The 25588-nt window shown below is 46.8% G+C and overlaps 5 protein-coding genes, 1 long non-coding RNA gene and 2 other non-coding genes across 17 annotated transcripts in view; 3 read left to right on the top strand and 5 right to left on the bottom strand.

The window, feature by feature from the left end:
- Positions 1 to 956, bottom strand: part of msantd1 (Myb/SANT-like DNA-binding domain containing 1) — a 2050-nt gene extending 1094 nt beyond the window's left edge. The window contains exons 1-2 of the mRNA XM_061808393.1: positions 432 to 956; positions 59 to 358 (exon numbers count right to left, since the gene is read on the bottom strand). Of these exons, the coding sequence (XP_061664377.1) occupies positions 59 to 358; positions 432 to 688 (557 nt within the window). The 5' untranslated portion in view covers positions 689 to 956. The remainder of the gene's footprint in view (positions 1 to 58; positions 359 to 431) is intronic.
- Positions 1 to 12023, top strand: part of LOC133494498 (uncharacterized) — a 12894-nt gene extending 871 nt beyond the window's left edge. Inside the window, exons 2-7 of one of the 2 annotated variants that reach the window (XR_009793313.1) lie at positions 3419 to 3515; positions 4137 to 4269; positions 4351 to 4417; positions 4496 to 4652; positions 11721 to 11803; positions 11893 to 12023. This is a non-coding gene — a long non-coding RNA (uncharacterized LOC133494498). Of the gene's footprint in view, positions 1 to 3418; positions 3516 to 4136; positions 4270 to 4350; positions 4418 to 4495; positions 4653 to 11720; positions 11804 to 11888 lie in introns of both variants that reach the window. The other variant, XR_009793311.1, reaches the window with a different exon arrangement.
- Positions 2288 to 9342, bottom strand: dtx4a (deltex 4, E3 ubiquitin ligase a). 2 transcript variants are annotated; one of them, XM_061808384.1, is made up of 8 exons: positions 8630 to 9342; positions 6782 to 7835; positions 4801 to 4862; positions 4498 to 4659; positions 4343 to 4404; positions 3945 to 4265; positions 3730 to 3819; positions 2289 to 3507 (listed from the first exon to the last, which is right to left on the bottom strand). In XM_061808384.1, the coding sequence occupies exons 1-8, from the start codon at positions 8835 to 8837 to the stop codon at positions 3277 to 3279; spliced, it is 2190 nt and encodes a 729-aa protein (XP_061664368.1). In that variant the 5' UTR covers positions 8838 to 9342; the 3' UTR covers positions 2289 to 3276. The 2 variants fall into 2 exon arrangements, with proteins under 2 accessions (XP_061664367.1, XP_061664368.1); XM_061808383.1 differs by having other exon boundaries at positions 2288 to 3507; positions 4498 to 4862.
- Positions 9176 to 9247, bottom strand: trnaa-cgc (transfer RNA alanine (anticodon CGC)). The gene has a single exon. It is a non-coding gene; the product is annotated as a tRNA-Ala (tRNA).
- On the bottom strand, positions 9475 to 11049 carry si:ch211-119e14.1 (uncharacterized). The gene is made up of 2 exons (XM_061808396.1): positions 10149 to 11049; positions 9475 to 10039 (listed from the first exon to the last, which is right to left on the bottom strand). Exons 1-2 carry the CDS (start codon positions 10174 to 10176, stop codon positions 9555 to 9557), a joined length of 513 nt encoding a protein of 170 aa, XP_061664380.1. The 5' UTR covers positions 10177 to 11049; the 3' UTR covers positions 9475 to 9554.
- coro1b (coronin, actin binding protein, 1B) lies at positions 11210 to 13986 on the bottom strand. The gene is made up of 10 exons (XM_061808388.1): positions 13783 to 13986; positions 13591 to 13713; positions 13355 to 13484; positions 13098 to 13279; positions 12913 to 13032; positions 12692 to 12796; positions 12474 to 12619; positions 12349 to 12406; positions 11937 to 12218; positions 11210 to 11669 (listed from the first exon to the last, which is right to left on the bottom strand). Exons 1-10 carry the CDS (start codon positions 13984 to 13986, stop codon positions 11547 to 11549), a joined length of 1473 nt encoding a protein of 490 aa, XP_061664372.1. The 3' UTR covers positions 11210 to 11546.
- LOC133494484 (oxysterol-binding protein 1-like) lies at positions 13916 to 25588 on the top strand. 8 transcript variants are annotated; one of them, XR_009793307.1, is made up of 19 exons: positions 15898 to 16254; positions 16460 to 16611; positions 17201 to 17409; positions 17856 to 18027; positions 18477 to 18588; positions 18878 to 19064; positions 19769 to 19886; positions 19999 to 20056; positions 20729 to 20893; positions 21063 to 21308; positions 21518 to 21638; positions 21711 to 21814; positions 22267 to 22362; positions 22452 to 22639; positions 22804 to 23039; positions 23302 to 23340; positions 23468 to 23527; positions 25223 to 25379; positions 25451 to 25588. XR_009793307.1 is itself a non-coding variant. In XM_061808379.1 (18 exons), exons 2-18 carry the CDS (start codon positions 16475 to 16477, stop codon positions 24995 to 24997), a joined length of 2301 nt encoding a protein of 766 aa, XP_061664363.1. In that variant the 5' UTR covers positions 15898 to 16254; positions 16460 to 16474; the 3' UTR covers positions 24998 to 25216. The 8 variants fall into 8 exon arrangements, 5 of the variants coding, with proteins under 5 accessions (XP_061664366.1, XP_061664363.1, XP_061664362.1 ...); XR_009793308.1 differs by lacking the exon at positions 25451 to 25588 and adding an exon at positions 24945 to 25055 and having other exon boundaries at positions 25223 to 25359; XM_061808379.1 differs by lacking the exons at positions 25223 to 25379; positions 25451 to 25588 and adding an exon at positions 24945 to 25216.
- trnar-ucu (transfer RNA arginine (anticodon UCU)) lies at positions 15681 to 15769 on the top strand. Its single transcript is given in 2 exon segments — positions 15681 to 15717; positions 15734 to 15769. It is a non-coding gene; the product is annotated as a tRNA-Arg (tRNA).

Here is a 25588-nt window from a genome sequence, read left to right as displayed (position 1 = left end):
TTTTCCTTAATTGCTGACTCGCCGACTGCAAGTACGTGTGACGTCCCAGAGGTTTTACCTGGAGCCTTGGGTCTGCTCACTGTCAGAGGTCCAAGTGTCCAGCTCCTGCTTGATCTCCATTTCGTCCGAGGAGCCCGTGTACTCGGGCAGGTAGCCCATCGCCGTCTCCTCCGGCTGGGCCGAGGGGTTGCCGGGGGCCTGGGAGGAGGTCCCGGCGCTCGAGGCCTGCGACCCGACGAGGGACTCTGACCAGTTGGCTTGCACGACCTCCAGAGGTTTCGATAGGATCTTCTCGATGGCCTTATAATACGGCCAGTCGGGCGTCTCGCCATTTTCCATGGCGTTGGATTTCAGTCGCCTGTTTCAAAAAGACCAGCAAGCAATGAGTGACATTTTTGGAGAGAGGATGGAGAAGTTTGAGGACGACTGGCCTGTATTGGAAGGACATGTTTGTGATCTTCATCTTGATCTCCTCCTTGAAGCGTTGCTCGCCTGTCAGCTGGAAGAAGCGCTGCGACATCCTCTCGTAAACCTTGGCATTCCTCTTGCTGGTCTTCAGCTCGTTGTGGTTCTCTTCCCAAACGTAGAGCAGGGCCTTCATTTCTCCGTCGGTCCAGTTGGGGGCCCGCCGGTGCTTCTCGCCCTGGGATGGCGGAATGAGATATCCAAACTCATCTCCCGATGCCATGTCCGCCCCACAATCACCCCGTCCCGACCCCCCACCCACCCCAAAAAATGGCCTGGTTAGATTGTTGGGCTTTGAAAGGCTTTTAGAATTTGGTGCGGTGCAGTGAGCTCATGAAGCACACGCGAAGGCCTGCCTTTGCACTTCCCCCTCCCAGACGGACTGAAAGAGCACTCAAAATGGGGCCTAAAGCGGGAGAGGAATCCGGTTAAAAGCTTTTAGTGCTCGATGATGTCACAGTTGCCCTGGCGACGGCTGAGGGAGGCCCTTCGTTTTTTCACTCTAACCACTCCCACCCTCCCCACCCCTTGCCACTCGCCCTTCCTTCCTCCTGCTGCTTCGGGCCGCCACATAAAAAGCTTTTAGCTGAAAGGCAGCAGTGTGAGCGGACGCCATTGCTGAAATGCAAGCGTTGGGGGGGAGGGGGGGAATGAGCGCAGACTGGCTTTTGTTTCCTTGACGACCAGGCAGCCCAGATTGTTCTGCGTTTAAAAGCTTTTGTCGAATCGATGCATTCCGTGGTGCGTTTTATGAGGCAGTGATTCCCAAATGGGGTCCAAAAATCATCGCGTCATGCCATTTTTACAAAATGCATGAGCACCAATAACACAAACACAATGAAGCAATTAAACATCTCTTCCTTAGCTTTCTGCCAATTAAAAGCGCTCATATGATTGTGACACAGCATCATAAAGCCGACATCCTTAAATAATTTTTTTTGCATAACAAAAGTTGTATTTTTTTTTTTAGAATATTAGACAATAGAGATCTATTTTCCAGAATAAAAGACTTATTTTGAAATTAAATTTTTCAAATTCACTAGTTAAAATATTACTTTCTTTCCTTGTTATGCAGTAATAGCTCATTACCGTCATTAAAATTGTATCTTGAAAAAAAAACAAAAAAAACTCTAGCCTCCCAAGATGACTTAATTCTTTTAGTTTGTGTTTTCTTGAAAAAAATATACAGCTTCATTCTCATAACATAACATTAGTATATAAATTGTGAAAAATAATCTGTGGGAAAAAAAATTGTGGACAGTTGTGAAAAATGCTTCACTTGTAACCACAAATTGCGTACGTATGTAATGTATTTTGTGGCTGATATCTCGCTATATTGATATGAGTAGAATTGTTTTTACATCAAACAAATGTGGATGACAATATAATAACTGCTCGACTAATTTACACAAAAGCCAAAATCAAGGGTGCCCAACGTCTTTCTTTTTCAGGGTTTAAAATGGAAGTAATCCAGACTGTTAATCCAAGACATAGACTAATCTGCAGATAAACCAGTCCGACGCAGCTCAGATCGTTAAATTTTAATGATTGTTCGTGGTTTGCGTATGCTTGTATAATCAGTGTTTATTCATGAACAATTCTTTTGTTTGCATTCACTTAAAAGGATATGTTTTATTTGAACATGCGTCTGTTTTTAATTAACCCTTTTGTTTCATTTTTGAATTTACTCAGGAGTGTTCCTTTTACGTACATTATTCCGTGATTTTTAATCCTGCAAAAGTTAAAAAAAAAAAAAGGTCATTGTTGAAATTAAACATTTGAAAAATGAAAGTTGTACTGGTTCAAAATGACACAAAAGGAGGGAAAAACAAACAAACTTTAATTTAAATTTGTGCACATATATATCAAACATACAAGGTGCATACATCCATTCAACAAAATATAAATGCTTTCAATGGTTACAGATACCATTTCATAGCAGAACATGACAATAAAATAAGAAAAAAATGATACATAGACAACTAAGAAACATCTCTTTGTACCTAAAATAAATAAATGGAAAAACAAGTCAATACAAAATTAAAATACAAACGCATGACAGCTGAGGAACGGTTGTCACAAGTGACAAAATGAAGCAAATGGAATGCAGTTGCCCAAAAGTAACTCTAGAGGTCAGCAAAGGCCCATGCTCGAAATGAAGTCGTCACGGTGACGGCTTACATTCTTGACATGAAGTGTCACAGTATGATGTTGTTGATTTGATCACTGACTTGTACTGGATGTGCACAGTGGTGTCAAAACGCAATATCGTCGATCATGCAGTCCGTAAGCGCTTTACGGGGATTTTTGTGTTTTGTTAATTGTTTGCCACTGTTTCTTTAAGACAGGGGTGGGGAAGTCCTCAGAGCACCATAATGAATCCATGACAAAATATTGACTCAATTTAAAAAAAAAAAAAAAAGGTTTTATGATTCGGAACCTGCAAACACTCCAAATGTGAATTTAAAAGTTTGTTCAAAGCCAAATTTAAAAAAAGGTGAACTTTACTTTTGAAGTTAAGACAGACGTGTTAACTCTGGAACGATGTTGGAATGTTTAAAAAAAAAAAAAAAAAAAAAAGTTTTGCATCTATGTTAACGTGCTACGGACAGTTTTATAATTTTGTCGCCTTAAAAAAAAAAAAGGTTTTAAAACGCTATAAATAGTGGCTATGCACTCGTAGCCCAACGTATGAATCTTTGGGGCGGGCCGGCCAGATCAAATGCTAGTTTCCCCCACCCCTGCTTTTCAGTAAAAGATTTGGACCTCCCTCAAAAATTGCTTATCCACGTGATCTGTTTCACATTTGGCTCATTCTCGGGGGAGACATTCGTCCTCGGTGATGCCCTGAGCCTTGAGCTCCTCCAGAACGTTGTCCAAGTGGCCCGGGTCGGGGTAGCCGTGGCCCGTCAGGTTGGAGCCGAACTCTGTCTTGTGGTGCACCTCGTTCCAGATGACTGTGTCCGACTCGCCGGTGGTGCTGGACGTGCCCACGGAAAAAATGAGGTGACGGTCCCACGCCACCAGGAGCAGCCTGAGAACCTGAATAGGTAAGGCCTTGTTACACTTTCTGGAGTTTTAGGCTTACCCGTCAAAAGCAAAGTGGGTTCAGTGTTCCCTCACAGTTTAGGTTTCAGAACACCCCGCAATAGGTGAAATCCATGAAGTTGTGACCATGGAATCATTAAGTACGGTCTTACAGGTACTTGGAGAGCTAAATATTTTTGGCAGGGTGGTACTTTTTCGATACGTTGAAAGAAATACCTTTCGGCCTCTGTCGCTGTCCGGGAGGTAGCAGTGTCTTGGGAAACCGCGGGCTGTGAAAGGTTTGCCAGGGTTTGGGTGCTCCAGGCCCTAAAGAGAAACAGGTTCATTACCTCAAGCAAGGCACCTCAAAAATAACCACGTGTTGGAATAACATATCAGCAGACACTCGGAAAAAATACGAAAGTCTTTGCAAAATATCGCGGCGGTATTACCTGAATGCCGGGAGGAATGTTGTAAATAATGCGGATGGTTTTGCAGTCAGGGTGCCCCGGTAGCGAATGTGGGATGACATGGTACTCCATCTTGCCGGGAGGCTGGTTCCCGGTTTTGACGCCGTAGATGGTTTTGCACGTGGGGCACTGCAGGCTGCCGTCCTTGTTGCCATTGTTGTACATGGCCACCAGGCACTGCAGGTGGTACTGGTGGCCACACTGCGCCAGGCGGCCCACCGACTCGGCGCGGGAGATTCCGCCCACGCCGGGGCCTTTGTAGCCGGAGGGGCCGGCCAAGACTTCCATGCAGATGGTGCAGTCCTGAGTGAGTACAACCACATCAATAACTACATGTCTGTATACAGTGTAAAAATTCCTGACTCCAAATTTTTGTGTACCTCCTCAGGGGGACTGCGGACTTTCTGAAGATACCTCTTCACCACCTCTTCGGGGGTCCTACCTATCACATTAAAGTAAAACATGATCAAAATGCACTTTGCGTGTGTTTTTTTTTTTTACCCCCCCCCCCCTCCCTCTTTCTTTCTTTCCAGACCTTTCCGGGCCTGCTTCTTGGTGGTTTTGCGACAGCAGTGGCCCAAGCCCGGCACGGGTTTAATGTCACTCTTGCTGACCGGCGGGGGATGGAGCACCAGTTTGGGAGGACGGGTCAGGCAAACAGGAAGTCCCGCCGCGCTCATGAGGATGCCGGTAATCCCTAAAAAGGACATCATGTAAAAAAAAAAACATACAAAAAACAAAACAAAAGATCGGACTATATTCTGGGGGGAAAAAAATGTCTGACATCCATATTGGATATGACTGACTGTGTAACTTGCTGGACTGTTAATATACTTACCAGCCAGGGCAGGATGGACAGGGCTGGAACCGTTCAGATTCTTTACCGGAACCGTTGGTACTCTGCAACACAAAGCAGATGTCCCCCTGATACATGAATAGGTCAGCGTTAAGGCGCCAAGATCCGATCAGTCTGCTGCGCACAGGTGCTGTGTACACTCAGCTGGCCGCAGCATATGTCAAGTTCAAACCACCTTAGTGGGTTAAGGAGCTTTTTGCACACTCATGGATAGAACGCTTGAGATCTACCAGTATACCATTTTTCTGGATTTATAAAAAAAAAAAAAAAAAAAAAAAAATTTAGACGGACATTAACATAATACTGAGGGAACTGGAAAGTGTGGAAGACCGTTTATATGAGGTATGACTCCATGTGGTTTGTCGTCAATCGATTTTACTCACGAACTAGCATAGCGATGCTATCAAAGAACAATCAAAACAATTCAAGTTATCACAGTCAATAGTGAACTTGGTACTTACGGTCGGCCACTTTTGATTACAGTCATCTCCGAGAATATTTCGGAAATCCTAATGGGGGGTAAAAAAAAAAAAACAAAAACCTGCTCCTGCGCCGACGATTGAGTTGAACGACCGAGTGACTCGTCGCACCACACCTCGCTCTTTTATAGCGCTAATCCGCCTATTCCCATCTGGTGATTTAACTCGGGTTGTCGGTCATTCAGTCATCACATCACGGATTACCCGCGAGGCCATAAGGAACCTAATTTCGCCGCCTTGGGGGCGGGGGGGGTCCCATCTTTCCACACACTTTCACACTATAGGTAATCCTGACTTGGATTAAACCGGTTTTGATTCAGGGGAAAAAATACAATCTGTTTTTAAAATTGTTTTCCAAAAATATACATTTCATGGCAGCGTATGTGACAATTCCATCCTAATACTTGTAAATTGCATAGCACGCCCATTTTGGGGGAAAATCTCTTCCTTTAGCCACGAACGAGAAATCCCTTCTCAAGCTACAAATAAATATTCTGAAACATGAGAGTCAGATCTTATTGTACTTCCTGTATTAATCAATATTAGTCACCTTTCCCTGTGGCTATATTGGTTTGTTTACAAACAAGCAAGGAGAGGCATGTTTGCAAGTCACGTATTCGGGATTGCGGCTAATCTTCCGGCATTAGGCCCGCCTCCATCTGGGACTGGGAAACCTTTGTTTGTACATAAGCAGCCCTTAAATGAAGTGACAAAATATCCATATTTCTAGATATCGTGAAATAGCAACATGCCATGCACAATCGTGACTATGCCAGCCTTTGTTTTTCATTATATTCTCATGTTTTGTGTCGAGATAACGATAATACATTCTGAGTTGGAGTCTTTATCGGCAACCAGTCCTACTGGGTAGTATTGGAGGCAGCACAAAAAATATGAATCTAATGCATGTCATTACAGGAGCTCAGCAAGCAGCATGTCATGTATAGGCGTGATTATCCTAACCACAATTTTTCCTCAAATTTGATCACATTTCGGGTTTCGATTAAAATAAATACAGATTTGGACCGGCGTTCCAAACCAATGGCAAACTGTTTTAAAAAAAAATAATAATAATAATCACAGCATATCATGCACTATTGTGGTCGGATCCAGTTTAATACTGTAGAAAATAAAAAAAAAAAAAGCTCCTTCAAATCACACATGCCTAGATTCGCACGTGGAGGATTGCCCCCCCCCCCCCCCCCATGTAATCCTCCTAACTAATGAACCAAGTTGCCAACATAAGGCAATCGAAACGACAGCTCTCGGTGAGCAACAGGTGGAGGCTTCTGTGGATCTTGATCAGAAGGGCCCTTGATTTTCTGACGTGGGCGGTTTGAAAGTGCCAGCAGGCTCGCCCATCTGGCGGATGGACTCTCACCTACTGGCACTGTGACTCATCGTACGTCAAATGTCCTGACAAATGCACAAATCTCTCAACCGACCAGCCGCCAGCCGTGTCTGTAGGGTTGGCGTGTACTCACCCCGAGGCGATAAGGGCGCGGGACTGTACCATGGCAAGGCGCTGCATCGCCGGTCGGCTCAGCCCCGCCAGGCTTGACCGCGGCGGCAGAGACGAAGTCAGTGGTCCCAGGACGCGGGCGGAAGGCGAGGGCGCACAGGCCGAGCCGATAGGCGGGCCCGAAGTGGGCACGGCAGGAACTGGACAGGACAGGGAGGTGGAAGGGTGAGGCGGGGTAGGCAGCGGGGGCGGCGGCGGAGGAGGAAGCGATGGGGGCGGTGGGCGGCCGGAGTTGATGGACAGGGAGGCGGTGGCTGAGTTGAGAAGGGAGAGTGAATGTGTGAAACCTCTGGCCGTATCTGGACTTCCGATTCCCAGGCCGCCACCTGCGACACCGGGGCCACTTGTTGCCCCGACTGTGGACGTCCTGTGAGGGGAGAGCGACCGTGAGATTGAGGGCAACCGTGGGAGCGTCAGTGAGAAGGGCGCTCCAGAGATCAGGTGACTGTTCAGTTTGGGACTGGGTGGTTTAGTCTGCGGTGGTCTCCGACCCAGGGTTTGAGCACTAGACATGGTGCCCGCCTTGACACTAAGCAGCAGCATGCATTGCTGGCAGGAACAAGGTGGCCCCAAAGAGGTGATAGCTGAAGCAGGGAGTGCCCCACTGGGGTACGCGCTCCCATTTCCACCACCTGTGCATCCCGTCCTGATTCCAGCGGAAACATCCACGGCTCCTCCGGGGTGAGGCATGGACGCAGGTGCCCACGTGTGGTGGGATTTGGGCAAAGGCCCCGAAACCAAGGGGTAAGCCAAATCGGCGCGTCGCTGAATGCGGCGGCAGCGCTGTGTCTGCCCGTTGATTTGGGTCATGCTTCCGAAGTCGATGAGGTAGCAGAACCCCAGCGGCGCCAGATCCAGCCAGGGCTGCTGGCGGTCGCGGGCCGCCTGGATGGCAATGCCCACCTCTGTGTCGTACGCTGTCCAACTGCCCACGTCGTTCTCCCACTCCCACAGCCAACCCTGGCCGGGTGCCGAGGTGGGCTCGTAAAAGCTGCGGCGGACCGCTCGAAGGGTACCTGAGGAAGAGGACAGTCCACAGGTGGCGCCATCAAGAACCAAACTAGTACAATTCAAATTCTATTCCTGTGTTGGTGCCATTTACTGCATATGGAACAGTAATATGTAAGGTTGCAAAGGGGTGGAAAAAAATTCTCTGCAAGTTTGAGTAAACGTTCCCGTAAAGTCAATGGATAACAATGGAAAAAGCATGACATTTAAACAGATTTCTGTTTTAAAAAAACTGTTCAATACGTTTACACGAAATGTGGTTTAGAGGCACTGTGAAAGTGGTGAATCTGTTGGAATCATCCACTAAAACTTAATTCCTTTTAACATGCAGTCGTAAAGTCCTAAGGTCAAATTTGTGTTTGTTAAATGATGAGAAACAGAAAAGTCATGTCGGTACCATGGTGAACCCAGGATTCCCTTGTAATTCTTTATGAACCCACCCCATCACGAATCTGCGACCCACTTTTGGGTCCCGACCCGTCATTTGAGAACCGCCGGCCTCGGCTTCCAATCGGCTAACTTCGCATCCCGTCTCTGTGAACAACGCCGCTGTTTAAACGGGGCGACGTGCCGAGAGCTTTTTTTTTTTTTTTTTTAGTAAACAATGTCGACTGTAATGGCCAGCTAGTAGTGCATCCCCACTCATGCTACTCCCCCGGGCGTGTTCGGTTTGCACACCCACCGCGTCCCATTTCTTTTGGACTAGTTGCACAACCCTGGTTGCAAAAAAAAAAAAACAAAACACACGCAAAATAAAAACGTCATTTAGCGTCAGAACGAAAGGTACAAAGACGACCCCCACCCGTGTCTTGGCGGAACTGGTGCATGGACTGCAGGTCGATGATGTAGGGCGAGAGGCGAGAGTCCACCTGGCCGAGGACCACGCTAGCGCAACGCGGCTCGCTCCGGATCACCGCCTCGATGTGGTGACACACCGCCGGGCTGTAGGGCCGCCAGCGGCCGTGCTCGTTCAGCCATTCCCACACGACCACGGCGGACGCCAGTAACATCCTCGTCGTCGTCAGCGGTTTCCCGACAAATCAATGCTTAAGCTGCTGCTGCTGCTGCTGCTGCGGGAACATCGCGATTCCGAAAGCGACGTCCATCTTGTTGTGTTGACGTTCTGCGTGTGCGGCTTTTATTGACAACATATTCGGCGGAGATGCAAATCGCACCTGCCATGTTTGTAGTTCCGGTGTGCAGCAGCAACTTGACGCACCAACCTAACCACCCTTTTTAAAGATAATCAACGTGAATTTAAGAAAAAAAAAATAATAATAATGTCCCCGCAGATTTCGTCTCAATTTTTTTTTTCCACCATCACATCGATTAAATGAAATAAAAAGAGTGGAGATGCCGGGGATTGAACCCGGGACCTCATACATGCGAAGCATGCGCTCTACCACTGAGCTACATCCCCATGTGTTTTTGTAGCCCGTGCCGTTGTTTATATAACTGATTTCTGCCGCCGGTCTTCCTGCCTTTCAGATTTTATTTCACGTATTTATTCGAGTGTACCCGTCAATGGTTAAGTGAGGGGGGGATTAACCGGAAATAATGTTATCTCCTCATCGTTTTTTTTTTTTTTTTAGGGGGGGGGGGGAAGAAATCTTCCATGTCTGAAGCTCGTGCAAGGCAAAGCAAAACGAATTTATTTGCATAGCCCATTTCATACACAAAGTAACTCGATGCGGTTTCCATTATTGAAAGCATTTAAATACAAAGAACTACAAACTAGTATCTCTCAGAGGCTCGAGTGTTGGGTGTTTGGCATCCGCATCAGACCACATGACACTCCCAGAGAACTGATTCAAATTGACAAACACATCCGGCGCCAGTGATTCCTCTTCGGTGGCACTCTCCCTCCTTGCCTTGACCTCTGACCCCCGTGGGCTGCCATCTTCACCTTCACTGGCTTCGCTCCCGCTGCTGCATCTACTACTCCTCCTCCGCTCCTCCTGAAAATCCCGCATTTCTTGCCCGTCCTCGTTGGTATCGCCGGAGGGCCACAGTTGGACCCCGAGGCGGGTCTCCAAGACGCCCGCTGCCCTTCTCAGTCGGTCCCGGAGCCCCCCTTGCTTATAGAGGACGTGCCGGAAGGTGTATTCGCCGTTGGTCTCCCTGTTCAACTTCCTGTACAGGATGATGAACACGACGAGGCCCACGAAGATGAAAAAGATCAGGATGATATTCGTGGTGCCGCTAGCCATACCTGAAGCAAAAACAAACGGCAATAGTCGCGTATACCTGTAGTCTCATATTTTGCAAAATAATATACAATTCGTGGGGATCCTTCATTTTCCCAACTTTTAGAAACGCACCGTGCGGAAATCTGAAGCATTTTGACATATTTTCTACGCTGGAAATGTTTTCAATTTTACAATGCTACACATTTCAAATCAGACCAGGTTCCGGGTCGTTATTGACCTGCAAAAACTTTCTTTCCCCCCGCCCAAATCCATATTTAAATAGAATAAATGTAACTATCAGCCATGTTACTTCTTCCAGTTCCACACAGTATGTATGTGCAGAGAAAAAAAGGTCAGCGTGCACAGGAAGTGTGCAGATGGCTTGCAGTTGTCGCTGGTTTCCTGAAGCAATGAATAACAAATGAGCGGCTTTAAACAGCTTGTATGGAAGTAATTTTAATAATCCCCCAAAAGCCTTCATAAAGTTAAAAAAAAAATAGTAATAAAACCGCTAACGACCATGTGCTACGAATGGCGCCAATGCTGTAGTGACCCTTACGGTTTAAAACATGTTGTGAAAATGAAGAGTAAAAAAGAAAAATCTAAATACATAGACAAAAAAAGAAAAGAAAAGAAAAATTGCTTACCTGTGTTGTAGCTAAGGAGTTAGTCGGTTAAAAAAAAAAAATGTAAAGAGGCGCAGCAGGCTTGTCGTTTCGGGTGCGACGTGATAGTGACGGGAGGCGGAAAAACGAGTTGTTTTGAAAGGGGGCGATGAGGCAGAGAGAAAGAAAATACAGTCGATATTTATAGAAAGAGGAAGACATTTAAGAGATAGGACCAAAAATGGCTTAATATGAAAATCAAACCGCATCTTTATAGAATTACATTCTGTTATGTTGTGATTTTTCCAAGAAGTAAGTGACATAAGTTGTATTGCGAGAAAAATGCTCTGTTGTGATCATTTTTTTATTGGTTCTTAATTTGTGTGAATGTATTATAGGTATATGACCCCGCCACAAAAAAAAAAACACATTATCTCTATAGAAATATATTCCAAGATGATCTCATAACGCTGCGCTGTTGTTACAACCCAAAAAACTAGACCAGGGAGCAGATGCGTGAATCCAAAGTACGATTTATTCGATTTGCTACATCTACATAGAAAGTGTTGCGATCAGTGCATATAAAGGGGAAAAGGTTGGGGGGGGGGGACGACTGTACAGTAGACTGTGTAACAAATACTTCCAAATCAAAGCAAAGATAAATCTTAAAACAGCGATTACAAGAAAACCCCACGTAATATTGGTTCCGTTCGACTGACACTAAGTTCTAAATCCACAAAACTCATCAGCTGGCCTTCACATTTGTCATTTTCTTGGACGAACCCCAAAAATCACAGAGTATCGGCTCACGTAACGCGCTACATGGTAAAGTTGAGGTCTCGGACACGATCACAGCTTAGCAGCGTGAAACTACCTGATTAAATAGCCCTACGGGGTTCGCCTATTGGTGAGGGAGCGGCGCAGCTCACACGTCGCCGTCCTCGATGCGGGCCAGCTGCCTCTCCAGCAGCTCGATGCGTTGGCTCTGAGCGAGCACCACCGCACGCAGCGCCTTCATCTCCGACAGCAGCTCGCTCAAAATATCCTCCTGGGGGGGGGGGGGGGGAAACAAAAACAAAACACATTTATTTTTGTGCAGATGCGACGGCAGACCCTTGTTGGCTTTGTTCACGGTCGAGGGTTAACTGATGACTTCCATGGTGGGAATTTACAAAATGGGAGGTTGGCTTTCATTTTTGTAAACACACATTCAGGAAGTAAAGAATATGGATTTTGTCACAAATCTTTCTGCGCTTGAAACCTTCAGGAAGTCAGTGGAAGTCTTTCAGATACGGCAGGACTTGACGGAATTCACCTCTCGCTTCGGCCTGTCCGTGCTTGGGAGGGCACACGGCGGCTCGTCCTCCGGGTCCTTGGCGGTGGGGGGCGCCGCCGGGGCCGCCGATCCCGAGTCTTGCGAGGCCAGCCTGGGCTTGCTCCTGACAGTGTCCCGGTGCTTGGACGGCGGCGCCGCGTAGCCTCCGCTCAGGGACACCAGTAGGGGCAACGCGTCCTGGCCAGCAATCCATTCGTCAGCCAGAAGCGCGGGCTCTAAACCGGCCGTGTCCGGGTAAAGGTCCCCTTGGAACAGATCGGACTGCGAGAGCCACCACACACAAAGACAAGTGACTTCGTCTTCACCGACAGGTACAGTACTTGAAATTTCACAAGGAAATCGACTGGAGTGCTGGAGTTCAACTTCATTTCCAATCCAGTGCACCATTTACCTTCCTTGGTACAGTCATCGAAATGGGTTCCACCTTTCTTTCGTGCAGTTTGTAGAACCTATGACCGCGGGAAGTACACTTTTTAGACTTCCCGCGGAGCATATTGGGGGTTGCGGAATTCCTACCTGGCGATTTCGCACTTGTTGACGTCCACCCCTCGTTTACTGAGGAAGCCCGCCCCTCTCTGGGGCTCCTTGCTGCTGTACAAACTGAGGAAGTGAACGTAGGGGGATTCGTCCGTCACCTCGAAATAGCGAACGGTGCAGTCTCCCTGGAAGCCAGACGACGAGAACGTCAAAAGCGGCCGGGGGCAAAAGGGGAACCTGTGGCCCCATTTCCTCACCTTCCCCAAAAGGTAGACCATGTTCGTGTCGGGGTCGTAAAAGGGAAGAAGAACGCCGTTGCTTGTGTCCATCTCCTGCACCGCCATCGGCTCAGAGAGATCTTTCTGGAAGACGGCAAATTGGCGACTTTGAAATTTCACCCACGCGCATCCGGGAAAAAGATCAACTTATCGGATACATTAAACACTGTAAGTTTTCAATTTGTCAGGTATGCTTGTACCGTATCCCATAGCGCCAGTTGTCGTTCACTCATCCGGCTGAAGCCCGTAGTGAGGATCTTGCCGTCGGAGAGGAAGACCGCTCTCATGGGCCTGGTGCCTTCGTGGACCTTTTCTCTCACCTAGAAGGACACGAGTCCGTCGTCACGAGGCTCGAAGGCTTTAACGTGACCATGACGGGGGGTACCTTGAGAACCGCGCCCCTCCGCGGGTCAATCACGCGCAGGGCCTTGTCCTTGCACACAGTGCAGACGGCACTTCCGTTCTTGTTCCAGCTGACGCTGTAGATCAGGTCCGGGTGGGCGTCGGCCAGTTGGTACACGAGCTCCCCTGTTCCCACGTTCCACACCAGAATCACATTGTCGCACCCTGGGGGAGGTAAGGAGGTCGAGTCAACTCCTTTTTTTGACATTGGACAGAGAGTCCTCAGAAGGTGCTTGTTACCTGCAGTCAAGAGGATGTTGAAAGCAGTCGGGTGCCACGCTAGGATGCCCACCCTTTTACTGTGCCCCTCCAGGGTGACCACGGCTTCCGTCACGGGCGCCGTCAAACCCCCGTCGGGGATCTGCCAAACCTGCACAAACGAGACGTGGACCAACCACGTGGCGGCGTGGCACCTCCGGGGGAAGAAAAAAAAAAAAAAAAAAAGATACGTTTAAAAGTGGATTTGAAAGACGGACCTTGACGGCGCAGTCCTCGGAAGCGCTCGCGATGATGTTGTCGTCGTGGGGAGACCACTGAATGTCCAAGACGGGCGCCGCATGGCCGCACACCGTCGGGCATGACTGATCGATCCTGCCGCTCTGTTTTCAGGGAGAACGTCGTCAAAGCGCGCGAGCGTAAAATCCGCAAAAGCGGAGATCGAAGGAAACCTTGCCGATGGGGACCACCAGAAAGGCCCCGCCGCCTCCCGCTTCGACGATGACAGCCAGGAACTTGGGGTTGACGGCGCTCAGCGGGCCGTCCCACGTCACCCGCGACACTCGGACGTCGTCCAGGCAGTGTTCGGCTTTCCACGCCTGAGCGAACACGTGACGGAACTTGCTCTGCCGCACCACACCTCGCCGGAAAGACATTATGCCTGTCAAGAAGAGGAGCCGCACGTGCTTTGGCCTGGTCTCACCGTATGTATGACACCGACTTTGTTTCTAGATTGTGACCTAGTAATCGATGATCTTTATTTGCTTGGCTGCAAAAAGCAGCAGACATGAAGAATTTACCAGCGCACCGATCCTCAGGGAAAGTTAAGCAGGTTCTCGCAGAACCACCTGTGACACCAAATTTCCCCGTGAAAGCGACGGTGGCTTTTTATTTACTCCGACCTGCTGCGAATTAGGTGAGAATCTCGGCTGAAACTTTGGTACCAGACGAAGACTACATTTGGCGTTGCGTCCACGAAATCCCGTTTATCTTCACTTGCGTTCGTTTTTTGACGTTTGTTCCCGATTGTTCGAAACGGCCACTTCACGTGTAATATGCAATGCGCAATGGACTGCAGACACAAAAAGCGGGGTTGGGCCGGTAACCGTACACCCTTTTTCAAATAGTAAAGAATAATGCTTAGTGGAAGTGCAGCCGGTCCGTAGAAGGACTGTTATCCTCCTATTTAAACGAGGCCCGCTGTCTGCGTTGGCCCCGTGCAACATTCCTTTTGTTTCTACCCTGCTGTCCTGGTGCAGGAACAACGGTGCTCGTCATTCCAATTGTCTGCTGGGTGTTTTTTAAAAAAAAAAAAAAAAAAAAAAAAAAAGGTGCGCACGCGTGTGATCGAACAGTCAAATCCGAATAATGTTTAGCGCTTACCTGGCTTCTTTTCGGGCGATTTGGAGAGAAACTGCGTGACAAAGAAAGAGCAGACCAACAATCCAACAGTAACTTAATCCACTCCCGAGTCCCGAAGTGGCGTTCACGACCTAGAAAGCACGAAATATTGGCATGCATTTAATCAAAAAATGCAAATAAAAAATTATATATATAAAGAAAACCTTCAAACTAGTGTTTGGAAGCGGCAATTACGCATGTTCGCTGACATGATCGATGCTGAGACGGGAAAAACGGAGCGGTTGGGGCCCCCGGAGGATGATGGTGGGGATGATGATGATGATCGTCCGGAATGCGCACCGAACAAGGGGAGGCAGTCAACGAGCTCCAGAACGGTTCGGGCTAAACTAGCTTTAGTCACCTGACTCGCTTAAGCCAATCAGATTGGACGGCAAGTTCAACTCGACGACAATCCCGTTTACAAGTTGGCGATAATTAACCTAATCGAAACGATGATGAAAATATATTGGAATAAGGTGATCTATTGCCACGTTTGGCGCGGAAAGCACATGGTGAACGCCATTTTACGCTTTTGAAAACCGGGTCTCTGAGCTGTTTTTTTTTTTTTTTTTTTTTAAAGAAAAAACGTCATATCCCACCATGCACCGCGATGTGTATTTTTGCGCAATGAAGACATTAGGCCGCTAGAGGTCGGTGTTTGTCCATAGTACACGACTTTCAAGAGTCATATCAAATTAATGACAAAAACTGGATGGATATTTGTACTTATAGAGTTAGTATGTATACCACTATTACATCTAGTATTATAATTCGATTTTAGTAACGGCACACAGTTGTCAGCATCAAAATGAAGTTGTCATGAATGAGTTCCATGTCAAACGTGACCGCTGTTTGTATTTCGAATTATTTAACAAGTTATTAAAAAAATGCCTCAGACAGAGCCGTGCATATGCCAATATCTACTGTACTATCCACACGACCAACAGGTGGCTCCGTGGCGCAATGGACAGCGCATTGGACTTCTAGATTGACAATGAAGTGATTCAAAGGTTGTGGGTTCGAGTCCCACCGGAGTCGCTCTTTTTAAGTCATTTGCGTGTTGAGTGTCGAGCTCAACTGCACTCAACATTTCCAGGGAAAAAACCGAGCGTCAACTGTGGCCAAAGCACCGGACTTTTAACACGTCGCGGGACCCTCTACGCATGCGCATTGAGGGTGTTTCTGCCCGAGCTGCAATAAGCGTGGCACCGGGTGGACCCAGCAGGCACCCTAGGCTAGCTAGATGTAGCTAGCTGTAGTTGTGCGCAGCTGTAGAGCGGACACTCTTCACAAGGTTTTTGAGAAATGTTTCATCCACTCGACGGCAGCATTTCCATCTGTCGCCCCGCCCGCCGCTATTGCTGGACGTTTTTCGTCGCGCTTTGCCCCCCATTGTCGACGTTCGCGCGCTGGTCAGTTAGCCTCCGTGAGCTAAGTAGCCAGGTTTCCCTACTTTTCTAGGTGTAGAAATTTGCAGTGACTTCATTCCGTTTCTTGGGCTAACAACTTAGGGACACGTAAAGGTAAACATGGTTTTTTTTTGTTTTTTTTTGGTTTGTTTGTTTTGCCATTTTGGGTCGTGGCACAGCACGGACGGGACAATAATGTTATTTGCACTGCCACTAGTTGAACTTTGACCTGTCAGGCCACACAACGCGAGTAGATTCTGTGCCCCAGCTCAACACTTTCGGAGTGTCCAAAACTCTTGTTCTTGTCTCTGTTTTACAGGTTCAGGTGGTTGTCATGTCCGAGCCCAAGACAGCCACTCCAACCCCTGCTGGAGACACATACAAGGGATGGGTGTTCAAGTGGACGAATTACATTAAGGGTTATCAGAGGCGCTGGTTCGTCTTGAGCAATGGCCTGTTGTCCTACTACAGGTATGACAATGGCCAGGAAAGTAGAAGAACAAAAAAAAAAAAGAGACAGCTGGTCAGCCTGGTGTTTCCACCCAAGTTTCATTTTTCAAATGTTTGTGTTTGAGGTCCAGCAACAGAAGGATTAAGCGACAAGTCTTGGAATGTCAAATTAATTGACAACTATTTCATCCCATTCATTGTTGTGATTCATTTCAGCCTCTCAACACTAAATAAATAGTCTCCAATTTTAGGGCTTTCATGACCATGCAGTGATTTGAATTACTCCATCATATTTATTTGTGGACCTCTTATTTTTGTAATGTATTGTTTTATTTTGTAAGGATTTTGTTTTTTCCCTTTTGACCTTCAGAACACATCTTTTTAATTGTACTAGGCCAAACATTATTTGTAAATCACTTTTTATTTTAACATAAAAAAATGCATTTTAATATTTTAATGCATGTACGTTGTTACTGAATTTGTACATATTTTGACTTCCAGGGCCAAATAATTATTTACATATAGAATGTGTGTGTCTCTCTCTCTGTCTCTCTCTGACCTTTTAATTAATTTATCTATTTTTTTCTTTTCTTGTGTCATGACTTTTCAGGACCCAGGCAGAAATGGGGCACACTTGCCGCGGCACCATCAACCTGGCGACGGCGACCATCACGGTGGACGACGCGTGCAACTTCGTCATCTCCAACGGCGGGGCGCAGACTTACCACCTGAAGGCCAGCTGCGAGGTGGAGCGACAGCGCTGGATCACCGCGCTGGAGCTGGCCAAGGCCAAAGCGGCACGACTTCAGCCCGAGTCGGGTAAAAGACACAAAAAACACACCGACGCACTGGCAATAATGGGAAAGTCCTCCCATTGTAGATAGAATTGATTTACAGTAAGGTTTTTGATTTTAATACATTGATTTTTTTTTTTTTTTTTTCTTTTTACCCTGGAGCCACAACCTTATTCTCATAACATTACATTTTTTTTTATTTGCAGGTAACTATTGTATACTTGTAAAATCCTGACTTTCGTGATATTGTCGTGTTAAGATTTGTAATGTTACTGGTCATCTTGTTAAATTGAGACTTTAGTATGACATTGCATTGATTTTTCTCTCTATTACTGTAATATTACAATTTTAGTGGGAAAAAAGTATCCTAAAATTCCAACTTTAGTTACTCTGTTTACAACTTTTAAAACGACGTCAAGAGCCATATAAGTGGAAATTGAACAGATTTGTTCTGTCCCTCATTGTGAACAGATGACTCAGGTGACGACTTCTCTCAGTCGCCCCCGAGCGCACCTTCCGGCAAAGGCGGTGGCGGGTCGCAGAATTCCGAAGTGCAGTCGGCGCTCCGGACCCTGGGCAGCAAGGTGGAGGATCTCAGCACGTGCAACGATCTTATCTCCAAGCATGGCTCCGCTCTCCAGAGGTGTCTCATTTGCTTATTCGTTTTTGATCAGCAATTGAAATCGAGTTTCATAGTTAGCATTAAAAAAAAAAAAAAGTTGTGTGATTTTAATTCGAGGTTCAAATGTCAAGCAGTTTTGAGAACCTTTCAGAGCTATATGAATGAAAATGACCCGAGTTTGAGCGCTGAAAGGTGGCAGCGAACCTCACACCAAGCAGCAGCTCGTGAACAATTCTTCAAAAACGTGTTACAAGTTGTTTATTGCCACTCCCAGTTGATAGTAAAAATAAAACAGAATTGCACGCTGTGTGTATTCAACAATACATACAACGCAAGAGGCCATAGATGGGCTAATAAAACTACCGTTGATGTTGCGTATAAAGAAATGTAATTACTTTTGCATTATGATTATTTCTCTATTCCCAATTGAAACGGGCAGGAATGTATGACGCTTGCTGACTGTGTTGCAGGTCTTTGTCGGAGCTGGACAGCTTGCGTCTGACGGGAGAGGCGGGAGATAAATTCCGTCAGGTGACGGAGAGAGCCACGCTGTTCCGCATCACCTCCAACGCGATGATAAATGTCAGTGCACACTTGACACCTCTCACAACTTTATGTATGTGGAGTTTGACCCAAAAAATTAATGGTATATTCGCATTGGTTGGAGTTTGATTGTAGGGAGTGTTTCTTGTTCTCTTTTGTTCCCCTTTTTTTTTTTTTTCGCCTTCTTCGTTCTTCTCACCATGAGTAGTATTTTAAATCGAAACTTTTTTTTTTTTTCATACTTGCGTTGCAGTTGTTACAATGACTCAAGTTCCTTTTTCGCAATTCCGTTTAAATTTTTTTTCCCCGTCCCAATTGAACTCTTAAGGCCTGTCGAGACTTCCTGGCGCTGGCGCAGGCGCACAGCAAACGTTGGCAGAAGGCGCTGCAGGCGGAGCGGGAGCAGCGGGTGCGACTGGAGGAGACCCTGGAGCAGCTGGCCAAGCAGCACAACCATTTGGAGCGAGCCTTCCGCGGGGCCGCCGCACAGGCCAACCCCGCCGCCGACAATAAGAGTAACAAGTCACAGCAGCCGCTGAAAAATTTGCACTTGTGTTCTCGGAAAATTAGTATTATGATTAATCGTTATGAGCTTATGTTCTTGTTATATTTGATCTCGTAAAAGTTGCGATAGCGTATTACGACTATGAAATTTTCAGTTTTATTTTATTCTCTTTATAATTAAAACTTTTTACAATGTCTTAGAAAATGACATCTTTTCATATGAGGATGATTACCACCATATTAGGTTATTTTGTCTCTGAAAATTACATAATTTTAATCTGTTACATTCCTACAGAATTCACATCATACAATTTATCTCTGAAATTTTGACTTTATGATCTTTGAAAAGTGACGATTTTCTATTAATTTTACCTCGTCTTGAAAAATCTTTTGACCTGAAGAAATGAAATCTTCATTCTTTTAATTTTACGATTCTTTATCGAACAAAAAAATCTTTTTATCCCGACTGTTCTCATAGTTCAACTTGGTATTTTTTATTGCGGAAAATTACATCTGTTTATCTTGACTGTATTGTCACAAAATTTTATTCCTTTATGGATGACGAATGCTGACGTTGCAGCTTGTAAAATGACTTTATCACAACACGAGCAATGTTCGACACATTATGATTTTTATCCCCACAATCTCCTCAAATAAGTCAGACTTGATTCTCTTTATTGTGCTATTTATTTATTTTTATCACGCCATTGGCTAGGCGCAGTCGGAGCGGCAAAAGGCGAGGCCAGCGACGAGGATGACGACAACGAGTTCTTCGACGCTGTGGAGGAAGCACCCGAGTTCATTACTGTTCCCGCGGACCCTCACTTCCACAAGTAAGGCCATACCACCGAACCGCCGACAAACGTGCTTCTTTTTTTTTTGTTCTTGTTGTTATTAATACTAATGTGAAAATTGCCATATATATATATTTTTTTTTTCTTCAAGGAGGTCGAGCAGTAATGCCAGCGGATTCAATAGTGAAATGTGTTCAGATGATCAGTCGGTAAGTGACTCTTAAGTCTGCAGGACACCCAGGGATGCGGCTGAACGGTGGTGTGACGGTTTTCACGAGTCGCCGATCCGTCGGCTGCTGTTTTTGCCGCGATTCAATATTGGAAACGCTGTCGCAGGTTACAGCCAATCAGAATACCCAAAAGATTTCACTGGCGCTAAAAATACATTACCAGGTTTTAAGCAAATGAGAGGAATTGGCCACTGTGCTACTAAGCCATGCGAATCCATCTATCCATCTGTTTTCTGAGCCGCTTATCCTCACAAGGGTCGCCAGAGTGCTGGAGCCTATCCCAGCTCTCATTGGGCAGGACGCAGTGTACGCCCTGAACTTGTTGCCAGCCAATCGTAGGGCAAATGAAGACAGACAATAGTTGGATTCACAATCACCCCTAGAGGCCGTTTAGAATCTCCGGTTAATGCATGTTTTTGAGGATGGGGGAGGAAACCGGAGTGCCCGGCGAAAACCCACGCAGGCACACGGAATACAGGCAAACTCCACACAGGTAGGGCCAGGATTGAACCCGGGTCCTCCGGAACTGTGAGGCCAACGCTCGACAGCTTTCTTGTAAAGAGGGTTATGTCTGTAAAGCAGCAGCTTAATTCTTGTCGAAATCGTTGGACTTTCAAGTTTGTGACGTCACTCAGCACGCTGCCTTTCCAGCTGAATGAGGAGCCTCTGGCCATGAACCAGGAGTCGCCCTCGCAGGAGTCGTTGCCGCTGAAGAAGCGGCGCACGCGCATCCCGGACAAGCCCAACTATTCGCTCAACCTGTGGAGCATCATGAAAAATTGCATCGGCAAGGAGCTCTCTAAGATTCCCATGCCTGTGAGTGGCCACGGGATCTGTACATGTATACATGTTTGTTCAGGATTTAATTTTTTGTTTTTATTTATATCGTAATTAGGAATTTTATGAACAATTTTCTCTAGTCTATTTTTGTTGTTGTTGTTGTAATGTATGCCATTCTTCTCCTCTTGTCTTTTCATCCGCCCAGGTGAACTTCAACGAGCCCATTTCCATGCTGCAGCGTCTGTCCGAGGACTTGGAGTACCACGAGTTGCTGGACAAGGCGACCAAGTGCCACAGCTCGCTCGAGCAGATGTGCTACGTGGCCGCCTTCTCCGTATCCTCCTACTCCACCACCGTCCACCGCACGGGCAAGCCCTTCAACCCGTTGCTGGGCGAGACGTACGAGCTGGACCGCCGGCGGGAGAGCGGCTACCGCTCCCTCTGTGAGCAGGTGAGGGTGCCTTTTTGGGACCTGGGCAGTAGCTGCAAAAAAAACCCCAACAAAAAACTTGGAATTATTGAAAGGGTTTAGTGTGTTCACATTTTACCATTTAGCAATTCATTAACGGTTTCCACTTTGTACCGGTGAAGCAGGCTTTGCATACCTGCAAAGCTTTCGAGTTTTCCCCAATTTCCTCGGCTCACGCGGCTCTCCCCCAGGTCAGCCACCACCCACCGGCAGCTGCCCATCACGCCATCTCCGACCGAGGCTGGACTCTTAGGCAGGAGATCACCGTCGCGAGCAAATTTCGGGGCAAATATCTCTCCATCATGCCGTTAGGTAGGGGCACGTCACAAACACGAAGGAAAGCGGCGTCGGAAACCTTGACCGGGACGGTCCGCTTCCCTGCAGGCACCATTCACGCCATCTTTGAGAAGGGCAACAATCACTACACGTGGAAGAAAGTCACCACGACAGTGCACAACATCATAGTTGGGAAACTCTGGATTGACCAGGTGAGATTCACATGTTTTGACAATACACACCCCCCGTCAGCATCTTAAAATGGTGCAGCCCTGCTTTCCCTTTCACACCCTCAAAAAAGGTCTAAAGTCTAATTTGTTTTCCGTTCAAATGTATTTGTGATGCGTTTCATTGTGTTTTAATGAGTTGATATTGGTCTAAAACATGGACTCGGGATATTTTAAATGTTTAAAAAAAAAAAAAAAGTTATATTTTTAGTCTCATAAATCCCACGAGCAACGGGGATAACTGCACAACAGACCAGTCGGTTTTCTTACATTATACCCTACAAAGCCAAAAACAAAGGGTTTTTCTAAGTACTACTTTAAAGACAAAAATAACAATACAGTAGTGTAGTGCACCAAATTATGCAAAAAAAAAAAAAAAATGAACGTTGGTGCCTTTGTGGGGGGCGGGAAGAACGTCACGTGTTCTCTAATTTCAGTCAGGAGAGATCGACGTGGTGAACCACACCACCGGAGACCGCTGCCACTTGAAGTTTGCGCCTTACAGTTACTTTTCCAGAGATGTGGCTCGAAAGGTGAGAGGTCTTTCTTTTCCTCCTTTTGCGTAATCTGATCCCGAGGGCTGATAGGGTTCATATTTGTGTCCCGTCAACACCCTCCTCAGGTGACCGGTGTGGTGATGGACAAGGAAGGCAAGGCCCACTACGTGCTGTCGGGCACGTGGGATGAGAAGATGGAGTTTTCCCGAGTGATGCAAAGCACCCGCGGCGGGGAGAACGGCTCTGAGGGCAAACAAAAGACAGTCTACCAAACCCTGAAAGCCAGGGAGGTGTGGCGAAAGAACCCTTTGCCGTAAGTGTGTGGGGATCTCAGGTCCATCCGGCCACTAATCAAAGCACGTTCGCGCAAAGGCAACTATTAAGGCTATGCCCCGAGTTGCAAAACCCGCGGATTAAGTGTTTGTTAGACTTTCCTTCCCGTAACGCGGACTATTTGTCGTCTGTGCTTGTCCGCAGTGAAGGGGCGGAGACCATGTACTACTTCACCGCCTTGGCGCTCACTCTAAACGAGCTCGAGGAACCCGTGGCGCCCACAGACAGCCGGCGGCGACCCGACCAGCGGCTCATGGAGGACGGTCGCTGGGACGAGGCCAACAGCGAGAAGCAGCGGCTGGAAGAGAAGCAGCGCATCGCCCGCCGCGAACGCGAGAGGGAGGCTTTCAGTCAGCGCGCCCCCAGCCATCCCGATGAAGGTTCATACCCAATTGCATCCAACGCACTTCACTTTCTGTCCAATCGGCATAGGGCGGCGCTTCCTTTATGCTTATTTTTGGCCATTTCCGTGGGTACCTTAAATGAAATTGAGCAGTCTCTCTTTGGAGAGAGTTGATACTTTGAAGCTCCTACAGTATAATATACCAGTCACCACCTCAGGCCCCTCTTGTTCAAGGGGCCGTGGCGATAAGTTTGTGAAACGGAAGCAAAAATCCATGTTGCAATTCTCTTTTTCAAAAGCTGTCGATGAGGATTCTCTTACTGATCCATCACTGAAAAGCAAGTATTCCATCCTCTCTTGTCGTCTTCCTGCGCTCACCTCTGTCCCGGTCGGGGTTTTTATCCCCTCCTCTCACGTCGACTTTTCTCTCTCTCTCTCTCTCTCTCTCTCTCTCTCTCTCTCCAGGCGCGCCTCACGACCTCTACAAGGCACTTTGGTTCGAGCGCTGCCAGGACCGCATCACAGGTGAGCAGGTCCACATCTATAAGGGCGGTTACTGGGAGGCCAAGGAGCGCGGCTGCTGGGAGGGCTGCCCAGACATATTTTGACCATCCCCTCCCTCATCAAAAGAAACGAGGGTTGGGGAACGGTGGGAGAAAATCTCCTTTTAGGTTCTCTGTTCTAAGAGACCTCAAGGACGGTGTTGGGCCCACAATCTTGCCGTGAGTTGTCGTGTCTTGATTATGTGCGATCAGTCGGTGGCCTTCATGAAGTTTATCTAGTTTATTTGAATTTGTCTTAATGTGACATCGCTTGCTGTGCGGCTGTGTATGTGTGTGTGTGTGTGTGTGTGTGGGGGGGGGGGGGTGGTGCGCGTGGGGGGGTCTCTTATTTCAACTGTGATAGAATAGCGTACTACAGCTCTCCTCCTCGCCTTAGACAACCTACGCTCACTTGTCCGGAAAATACGTGAGTGGCCTGCACACTCAGGTTTTAAAATGGTTGGAAGTAAAGGAGGCCCCATTGATTATTTTTTTTTTTGTTTTTTTTAAAAGAGAAACACTTGTTTTATGGTGTGAAGAACAGACACAAAGTAAATGCAGTGGTGATTAAAAAAGAAGAAAAAAAAAAAAAATATATATATATATGCAAGCACATTTTGACACCAAAAACGGTTTTTTTTTCCCTTGTTGTTTGTAAGTGTACTTAATTAAGACAAAGAATCTAAAAACACCTGATTTTACAAATGTATAATAATGTACGGAGAACGGTGAGGCATTTTTCTGTTGTTTCATGTCACCAAAAAGGGAGATTCTGTGTTCGACCCAGAGGGAAGACATAACATTGCTAGCGATTTTGTATCCAACGTGAGAAGATCTTTAATAAACGCTGTAAATGTCACACAAATAGCTTTTGGTTACCTTTCTTTTTTGATATGCATGATATGTTGAAAAATGTTTCACCATTCCACTCCTCCCCCCATTCAAAACAGGCAACAAAATGTCACTTTGCTGCTCTCCTTGCTTTTTGAAATAATGTCTCATGTCCAACACTGTTTGAAATGTTTGAATTATTAAGAAAAAAGAATCTCAGCACATATTCATTACGCCGTGGAAAACACGTCACTGTACTTATGTGAGTATTATTAATGCCAAATGTTCACATTTGATCAGTTTAGTATATAATACTCAAAAATCCTTATTGAGCCGCCTGATTCTGCTTTTTTAATTTTTACTATTATTTTGGTAAAAATCCAATGAAAAATGTGAAATCCTTAACTATGTCTCATGGCACTTCTTATATTTTGTACTCCACCGCCTCTGTCCCCACCATCCGCAGTTCATTACATAACAACCAACCCCCCCCCCCCACCCTCTTCCCGGCAACTATTATTTACCAGGCGTACAATGTCATACTCTCCTGACCTCAAGTCTTCCTTCAGCGCTCTCTTGTCCGATACCGTCCCGGGCCACGCCCTGCCTGCGAGGGCGCTGAAAGCGGCGTGAAAGCCCCAGGAGAGTGTGCAAGAGGGTAAACGAGAGGGGAGAGAAAGGTAACGGGGGGGGGGGGCGCCAGGTGAAAGGAGAGTCTCTTGCCTCCATTTTGGGATCTTTGGATGCTGAATAGTTACTTGTTTCGTAAAGTGAGGTAAGGTGTTTTGACTTCCTGTATTTTTCCATAAATGGGAGACCAAAGCTCTTTTCCACGTTGTCCAATCAGATGAAGGTCCCGTTGCTGGACACCCAGCTGGGGCCCAAAGGGAGTCCGCAGGCCGTTGATCTTGTCCGCGAGCTCCACAACAGCACGTCCAACATGGGCCTGCATGTCGTTGCTTTCTCCGACCCGATCTGCTTTGCATAAATTCTGATGCCTGCAGGTATGTATGGGGAACTCTTTTTTAACAAATAAAAACATATTTAAGTTCCACTTTCCATGTTTTTTTCACAGGCAGATGCCAAATATACCACTGAGATACTCGTACATACATCTTCAACTATTGTGCATGAACGCGGCGCAAGCGTCACACGCGTCCCGCCCTCAACTTTGCCCATTTTTGACGGCGGGCCGGTAGACGTCGACTACCCG

This window comes from Syngnathoides biaculeatus, chromosome 21 (genome assembly GCF_019802595.1).
Source record: "Syngnathoides biaculeatus isolate LvHL_M chromosome 21, ASM1980259v1, whole genome shotgun sequence".
In the NCBI taxonomy this organism is placed as follows: Eukaryota; Metazoa; Chordata; class Actinopteri; order Syngnathiformes; family Syngnathidae; genus Syngnathoides; species Syngnathoides biaculeatus.
The sequence above is the reverse complement of the archived record's forward strand: the minus strand, read 5'-3'. Positions and strand labels throughout refer to the sequence as shown.